Source organism: Solanum stenotomum, chromosome 8 (assembly GCF_019186545.1).
Source record: "Solanum stenotomum isolate F172 chromosome 8, ASM1918654v1, whole genome shotgun sequence".
In the NCBI taxonomy this organism is placed as follows: Eukaryota; Viridiplantae; Streptophyta; class Magnoliopsida; order Solanales; family Solanaceae; genus Solanum; species Solanum stenotomum.
The window spans coordinates 681,056-690,675 of NC_064289.1; the positions used below are offsets into that span (position 1 = coordinate 681,056).

Genomic DNA, 9,620 nt, shown 5'->3' on the forward strand with positions numbered 1-9,620 from the left:
ATAATGGAAAATATGACCAAGGTCAGAAAAATATAATCGTGTTGGACTTACTTTCAGATGGACGGTGGTCTGCAAAGTTTGTAGCACTTTTTATACCTCTTAAAAGGAGTATCTACCTTGGCCTGAGCCAGAACTGGACTTAGGCACAATCATATGATTCGACCGACCTTTCTAACAATATTAGTTCAGGATTCTAGTGGTGGCGTCCAGGTTCTTTATCAAAATTAAATATCATAGGGTCGATGTGCCTCCTATACCTGATGCTATAGTTAGTAAACATTGGAGGTAATTTTCTGTCAAGTACTCTGCAACATCTTTCCATTTGCAAGTATTTTAGAACTATAAGAGTACTATTTTGTCATGCATGGTATAGCGCAGCTGCTGATTTTACATATGCATGGTAGCTAGCTTGAACTTCTCTCTTATTGTGTGAGGGAACTTTGTTGTATTTACTTACAATTAATATTCAATGTTGTAAACTAAGGCGTGGTTTGAATATGTCTTCCTTCATGTAGCTTCTAACAAATTAAAATCCCTGTACTCCTTAACCACTACAACATTTTAGGCTTTCGCCTAAACTAGCAAAACGTGTGGCTCACTTTTTGACTTTAGGCAACGCTTTTTCGGGGTGGCCTAAAAAGGCATAACTTTAGGCTACACTTTTCAAGTGTTGCCGTAGTAGCTACGCTTAAAAAGCGTGGCCGATGAGTTACAAAGGTTGTACCATCTCATTGGCAACACTTTTTTTTAATAAAACTACACTTTCTAGCGTGGCCGGCCTCCCTGTAGCCACACTTATAAAGTGTGACAACGTTGTCTAGAATTTTTATAGCCACAATTTCTAATTGAAAAATAATAATTTTGGTTTGGATAGATTCACTTATCACATAATTGTATAATATAAATGATCTCAAACATCAAATAAGCTAATAAATAATTCTAAGAATAGTGTTATTTTATAGGTAACTCATATATCATATGGTCCGACATGAACTTAAATGTAACACAGTCCTCACATAGTCGAGCCCAGTTTTCTGGGGTTTGAGTTCTATCGGTGGTTGTTGTAGTTTTAGTATCCAACAACACAATTTGTCTTTACACATAATTGTGAAATAGTAATTACTAAATTTTCATGAACATACTGGAAATGACCTTAATTAAAGAATCCAGTATTAAACTTTTTTTAATATTTCTCCTTTCAATGATTGACCTTCGGAGGCTTTGGCCTAGAGCACAACAAATGATAAGTGGGGTAGGTGTAACGTCATGAATTTGACAAATAATATGTTATATGTCTCACTTATCAAAAAATAAATAGAAACAAACTTGTAGTGTATTCCTTGTAATGGAATCTGATTCGTTTCAACAACATTAATCATGTTTTGATTAATTGAAAGAGAAAGGCTAAAATAAAAATAAGGCAATTTGGCAACAAAAATCCAAACATCAAATCCTTTAATAATCGAATAATTATGACAACATCGATCTCTTTCAATCTTACACCAAAGCCATAATTAAGTTAATATTTTATTATCTATACAAACAACTTTTCCTATTAATTTTGTATAATATGATCATAGACTTGTGTGAACTATTAGAAACTGTACGTACAACATCTAATTGATCATATGGAAAATAATTTAGTGTCAAGCTGGTGCAAAAATGTTAAAACTTTGCCTGAAAGTTACATATTCCCAGAAGATCAAAGACCTGGAGAACCTATTGTTCCTTTAAGTGGTAGCAGTCCAATTATAGACTTGACTACTCATGAACATGACCAAGCTCAACAAATAATTAAAGCCAGCCAGGATTTTGGGTATTTTCAGGTTTTCTAATTTCCTCTCTTCTCCATGTTTTTCTCTCGAGTTTAAGTTTTGTACACTGACAAATAAGACATGCATGTTACCTGTTATAACTGATTAAATTTTACTAATATCGTAAAAGTTACTTATAACATATTTGTTGATTTTGTGATAAACAGGTGATCAACCATGGGATTTCAGAAACATTATTGGAAGAGACAGTAGATGTGTTGAAAGAATTTTTTAACATGCCAGCTAAAGAGAAAGCAAAGTACTACTCAGTTGACCCAAATAGCAAATGCAAACTCTACACAAGCACTACTAATTATTCCAATGAAGATAAACACTATTGGAGAGATGCTTTAGCACATCATTGTCATCCTCTCCAACATTACTTGCCTTTTTGGCCAGAAAAACCAACTCGTTATCGGTAATTTCTTCTATCCATTTATTTTTGTTGGTCAAGTTTATCATCTCTCTACCTTAGATTACGTACAGTTTAAAATTACATATTTTCTTGTTAGTGTTGCCTATTTTGGGGCTCCAACTAATCTAGATTCGTGTCACATAAGGGCTCGAATCCAAGACTTTTGTAACTACTGAATCTTATCAATCCTATCACAACCCTTGGTGACACGAGAGAACATAACATAGGGTAATTTTAAAGCAATATATAGTTCAAATAGAGGGACAAATTTCACCTACTTATTTTTGGTTGACCAATTTTACGTGACAATTAATATATTGTAATTTTTTCCACGATACTTAATTTGTTTCCTAAATACAAATTTCAGAGAAGTAATTAGTGCGTATTCAATTGAAACAAGGAAGCTAATCACAAAGATTTCAGATGTGATTAGTGAAGGATTAGGACTTGAAAAGGGGTATTTTGGAGGTGAATTAAGCAAAGTTCAAATGCTATTAGTGAACTATTATCCTCCATGTCCTGACCCAAATTTGGCCCTTGGAATGCATAGCCATTGTGACCCAAATTTGTTTACAATTTTGCTTCAAGACAATGTTCATGGCTTACAAATCTTCAAGGATGGAAAATGGATTGCTGTTGAACCTATTCCTAATGCATTTGTGGTCATCATTGGTTGTCAATTACAGGTAAATATTCATGTTATTGTACTATCGTTAGCTTTAAATTTTTTTTGTAACGGTAGATAACTTGTCTTATTTTTCAGATTATCAGTAACAATAAGCTAAAAAGTGTGATTCATCGAGCAGTGACAAATTCAAAAGAAACTCGAATTTGTGTTGGTAATTTTGTGATTCCTTCTTCAGATTGTCACATTGAACCTGCAAGTGATTTGGTTAAAAACACAACAAATATTCCAGCATACAAGCCTTATCAGTACAAAGAGTTCTTGCACACCTATGCAATAAACCATGGAGATTTCGAAGCTGTACTTCAGTCTTACAAGCTCTAATTAAGCTTAATTATCTGTGTGTGTGTGTGTGAGAGAGACTATATATATCGTTTAATTTGCAATAAAATATATTTCTACACTATGTATATGTTACTCTTGCTTATATATATATGATTATTATTATGTTTTATATATTGGACTGCCAATAGTTCTCTTCCTCTATTAATTGACCCTGTCTCGTTTCAATACGAAAAAAACAACAATATATAACTACGTCTCAGTCTCTAAGGGAAGTCTCTCGAATAAATGTCAGGAGAGAATGACAAAACCAAAGCAAATTAGGATAGGGTTTTATTTTTTATGTAATAAAGCATATTCTACTTTTAATAGGCCATGAACAAAAACTCTCTCAATGATTCTCAACGAGTTCATTAGAAGTACTGATCTCATTCTGATCATCTAACATTAAATATAGTTCTTGTTATAAACTTTGTTTAACTAATTAGGTGCTTTAATTTATTATAATTCTATATATAATATGCTTTGTTATTATTATATATATAGACTTCAATTTTTTATACTTTAGTATATCATTTTTTACGCAAAAGACATGAGAACAAGCTCGATGTAGAGCGGTCTTTCATAAAGGCTTTGGAAAAGCGTGTTGAATGATGCATATTAAATATCAATGTTAGATACTCGAAAGGTAAAAGTATAATCCATAAACGTATTTTAACTTCAACTAAATTAGTATTTATGTTTATGCACGTATGATCATTTAAATTTATGTAAAATTAAATAAGTAGACACATGCGTTTTTATGACAATTTGCGTGAGATACACTTATTCATTTTAAAGTAAGTCACAGGGTAATAAGCTCTTTGTTAAGTATAGGTGTGTACGTAGTTCGAAATTGGGTAATAGAAGAGTGTTGGTTTTGGAGGCATTTGATGATTCTCTAGTTTCTCCTAATAATTCCAAAAGATCATCAATTACACATTTTTTCAGTTTTCTTTGGACTATTATTTGAATAATTTCCATCTAATTCAATAATTGTCCTCAAAATTCATTTTACTATTTCTTTATTTTGATTCTTTTGTCGGTTCTGTAGAAGAATTGCATAGTAATTTAGATTCTTGTGTTATTTTATAATATAGTATTAAATGCTTATAACACGGGTGAAATGAACCTGATCAATTTTTTCAAAATTAGCGTTGCTATAGTCTATGTTCATTGTTCAGACAGAATATATATTTAACTCATATTGTTACAAATTTCAATCGACTGTCACTAAAAGATAAAAAAAATATATCACGTGTTTGATTCATGAAAGAGAATCAAACTAATAAAGCATACCTGTTGAGACATTCATTTGTTTTTGCGACTATGTTTAAAAATTGTGTAAATATAGTCTTTTAAAAATTACCTTTTAGATATACGATATTAGACTCTAATTTAATATTTGTTGTTATATGGTCCGTCTAACAAATAAAACATTAAAAACGAGAGGAATGTGAATCTAATATGTTCAACAATGTTATACTAATAACTATCTTGATGCAGAACTTAGTATTAATTAGTTTTTGCTTTAATTTCTAAGAGCTATGTGAACATATTTTAGTGTATACATGAAAACAGAAAAATTTTGCAAAAATGCAGAATAAAATTATATTTAACGTAAACTTAGTAAATCGAACTGTCATTTTTATAGTTGAATCAATTTCTCAAAAAGATATTTCCAAACAAGAGTGATATTGATCAATACTTCTTATCTTTTGCTATATCAATGCAACCTTAATTATGCGTAAAAAGTCTGGAAATTAATGAATTTTATGATTAATACGAGCTTATCAAATTAGTGAATTCAAAATATTGATTATTGTCAAATGAATTCAAGAATCTTGAAATTGTTAGGTATAGAGTTTTACATTATGTCACACATGTTATGAATAATACCTTATATAAGTGATAATTATATAGGATAAACGTTATACAAGTGGTCAGAACTCATTCACAAAAAATCCTCTAAAAAAAGTGAGTGAATTATGCGAGACATTAAAATGAGAAAAATATGCCGCGCTGGGCGGAACAAATTGTGTTCGCAGTATATATGTCGTCCCACAATCACAATAATATATATATTGCAAAATTGTCAACGAAAAACTTTGATCGTTGAATTGCTGTTTAATTGGTGTGACAAATATCGTACTAAAGATAATAAATATGGCTTTAGTTGTTGTAAAGCTTATGAAAAAGCAGACATCTATCATTTCGTAATAACAATTATTGAGCTTGTTTTATTATATAATATGATTTCAGCCAAGTTCACGTGATAATCTTTTTCATTTAAAATGTAAGTAAATATAAAAGAAAATTGAATTCTTCTGTAGTTGATGTGAAATGTAATTGCTCTTAAAATGTAAAATCAACCCACGTAACATGAGAAATTTTAGTAGGTTAGATGGACGATTATTTGAGCTCTCAATTTATTGATGAAGATTTGATTTTTTAACCCATAATTCCTTTTTCATTTCTCTTACGGTCGCCTATCCAAATTTTAAAAAAGAAAAAGTCCACGTGACATGCATGGTTCTTTTATCTTCTTCCAACAAAAGGTTTCTTAGGAATAAATTAATAAAAACTATTCTTTTGTTTATGATTGTTGAGAAAGCATGTAAATGAGAAAATAGACTATTAATATGGGACGAAAAAGTATTATTAATTTCTAGGGATGAATATGGCCACAATATTAGTCTCCGTGCTTATATTATAAGATCTTTTTTTATTTAATTTATATTATAAGATCTTTTTTTTTTTCAATCTAAAAAAAAATTACATTTGTTTTGGTCCACTACAAAAAAAAAAAAATGATGTTTGGCTTAATGGGTTGCTGATCACATTCAATTATGTTTGGTTAATTATGGGTTACCCAATCTTACTCTTGATTTAAAAGTAGTATGATCGATTGCAAAAATAAACCCAATTATAAAAGTTGTGATCCTTCCACGAGGAGTATGGTTTAGCTATAGTGTAAATTCAAAAATTCTTGTAATTATCTCCGAAATAATATTGAGATACATTTTGAATTAAAACTTAAGTAACAAATTTATATAGGCGTACGTACCTAAATAGTTGAATCAGGACCTACAAATATTATTAGAGCAGAACTTTGTACAGTGATGGGAGAACCTCAACGAATTAAAGCCAGCGATGAGTCCCATGGGGAAGCCTTTGAAACTAAAGAGTGGAGGTATATTTATGACACCCATAGCGTAAGTTAAATTTTTAAAGAAGAGATACACTACATATTAAACGAATTTCACATTAAAAATAAATAAGAAAAAGGTATATGTCTGTCCTTTTTTTATTTATCAAAATTGACAAATATTTAAAGACAGTTAAAGAAGAAAAAGTGGATAAGTAATTAACGACAAAAAGAGTATCTTAATTAAACTTCAAAAAGGAACTTAAAGATGAAAAAATTACTCAATAAGATCATTCATAGAGTAATAATAATTTAGAATGTGTAATCTTGAAAATAGCACAAAAATTAACTACATTAAGTGAAAATGAAAATATAATACTAGTAATAATTACTTAGATTGTTTGTATATATAAATTAAATTTCATGATCATTATATCAACAACAAAAAAATATTACTATTTTTCTTATCACATATACACGCGGCAATACGAAATTGAAAGTCAGACAATGACATGTGCTTGTCCAATTAGCTTCACTTATAATTAGTCCCATCGCACATGAAGCACGACATCGGAAAATAATACTCCCTCCGTCTTAATTTATGAGTTATTATTTGATCAGACACAAAATATAAGAATAAAAAAAAAATTATTATATTTATCAAATTTGTGACAAACTATAATTCTGTAGAATTTTTGAAACATAAAATATTTTAAGAAATAGTATAACTCAGATGTTTAAAATTTTCAAAAATCAATTTCATCAAAAAACAAATCTTGGACTTTCTAGGTAGTAGTGATTATAATGTTTTTGGCATGTCTCAACATAGTAGTGACCACATATGCTACGTATTTTTAATTTTTATTTTTTTTTAACATATCAAATAAAAATAATTACTATTTTTGTTTTATTCTCATTATTAATTATTTATTTCCTAAATTGTTTCCAATACTTAAGATTATACATCAAATAATATAAATATTATAATAAAAATGATAATATCTTTTAAGAATTGTGCATAATCCAACTAGACAAATAAAAGTTTAAAGAAGAAGTACGGAATGTAATAATAGCATATACACAAACAGGGAGAGGATGTAACTCTTATTACGAATATTTATCGAAATTCAGTATTTTCGATATCAAATATAAATGTGAAAGATATTAAAATCACAATAAAATTTGAGTTGACCCTATATTTTAAGAAATATAACAAGTTTGGCGCTAATAACCTTAAATGTATGGATCATATATATAATCAGATATTTCTATAATATACATTATTTATATATAACAATGTTTGAATATAATTATGAAAAAGAATTTGAAACTAATTTTGCTATGTTAGATGTGCTAATATATTTTTTATTATAACAATCAAAAAATATTTAAACAAATAATATCACTATAAAAAAAATTGAGAATGTAAATCTTGAATCGTTACCTAGACTTGATTTATTTTTTTTAAAATGTCAGTATGTCGTTCACATTATGAATGTGTTTGCAGAGTTTCTATTTCCACATTAATTTGTTTGTCCTTAGCTTTTCCAATTCTCGTTGTATTAATAGTTGGTAAATTAATAATCTCTTTAGAATAATATTTTTTTCCGATTCCGACTTGGATCAATGGAAAAAATCACAAATTTTGATAAGATAATATATTTTTAGAAGACCCCTATATAAATGTATGGTCTCATTAATATCATAAATTAATAATTCTTTAAAAGTACAAATATATCTAAGACAATTTACTGAAATATAATTCTATTTGTGTTCTGTTTTAAAAAAAATATATCTTGTTTAAGCTCATCTCTAACTTTTCTTATTGCATCCAAAAGCTTTGGTGTTGTCTTTTCGAACTGCATCATAAAATTGTGAAGAGCTATAGATGTGATAAGTGTTTCCTTACGCGTAACTGGTTCCAAAGGTATAGTATCATCATCAACATTGCTTTTTCCGATGGTATCCGCAATTTCTTCTAGGCTATAGACCTCTGAACATGTATCACTTTCACCCAGATAATCCAACGGGTTATTGACATCCATTTTATTGTGATAAGCGAGATCATTAATCATGACTTCAAGTTCATGAATGACGTTTTCACAAGTGGGTTCATTCAAATTCTTTGAGATTACATCTCCCAAACGAATTTTACTGTGTCGAAAACAATTTGCTATTGTCTCTTGCTAAACATTTGTTGTCCAAGCAGGGATTGCAAAATTGATAAGCAAAACTCGTCTACCATGCTGGGTGGCAAGAAAAACAATTCAACATTTTGTAGTTCTTCAATATTTCTATTATGAGCTGGACAATTATCTACCATAAGCAAAACTCGTCTACCATAACGAATATATTCATCAAAAAGCACACTTGTCATCCATGGTCTTTTGTTTGCACGATAGTGACAATTCAATAAATATGATACATAAATTAGTAAAATACAATGATTTTGATGTATTTGTTGTACTTTATATATAATTTTTTTTTATGCGAAATCAATAAATATGATACATAAATTAGTAAGATATAATGATTTTGATATAATCAAAATTAACCTTCATTAAATCTCAAATCATTCTTTACATTAATAAAATAATAATTTATCAATTAAATAATATCTCTATAAAATAATAAAATTTCATAATCCCACCTATATTAATTTATAGAGATTTTACTGTAATTATCGATGCATAAAAGAAGAAAATAAAAATTAAAACCTAGACCAATTTTGTCTACAAGTTATTGTCCATTCATTTTCTCTGGAATTGATAAATATTTCTATTATCTTTGAAAAAATTAAATGTGTTAATTATTTTTTATCGGATAAAAATAAAAATGTTAATGAGTTTATAGGTTAGATAAACGCGCATGGAGCTGTGATTCAAAGTTGTGACCTGAATTCAAGAGATTCATGTTATGCTATAATTGTCCTTCGTTAATTTTTTGGTAAAAAATAAATAGATTGAGATTCTTTTATCCGTTAATTTAGTATTTTTAATTGTACTTTTCTATTTGGTTACTGTATGAAGGAGTACTGTAATACATCTAGAAAATATGAATGGTCTCTACTTATATGGTTGATATAAATATCGAAATAGTATACTGACTTAAATTAATTCAGTTTTGATTCTGTTTTTTTTTTTGGAAAAAAAATACTTCAATTATTTGATTCGAATTCCTGGATCCGGCTACAATGATACTTTATTATCAAAGTTTAAACATAAGATCAAATGATAT

General features: G+C 28.7%; 1 protein-coding gene across 1 annotated transcript; it reads left to right on the forward strand.

The window, feature by feature from the left end:
• The first annotated feature begins 1,590 nt into the window (after nucleotides 1–1,590).
• LOC125873304 (hyoscyamine 6-dioxygenase-like) lies at nucleotides 1,591–3,356 on the forward strand. The gene is made up of 4 exons (XM_049554211.1): nucleotides 1,591–1,826; nucleotides 1,982–2,232; nucleotides 2,597–2,915; nucleotides 2,993–3,356. The coding sequence occupies exons 1-4, from the start codon at nucleotides 1,629–1,631 to the stop codon at nucleotides 3,236–3,238; spliced, it is 1,014 nt and encodes a 337-aa protein (XP_049410168.1). The 5' UTR covers nucleotides 1,591–1,628; the 3' UTR covers nucleotides 3,239–3,356.
• The last annotated feature ends 6,264 nt before the right edge of the window (nucleotides 3,357–9,620 follow it).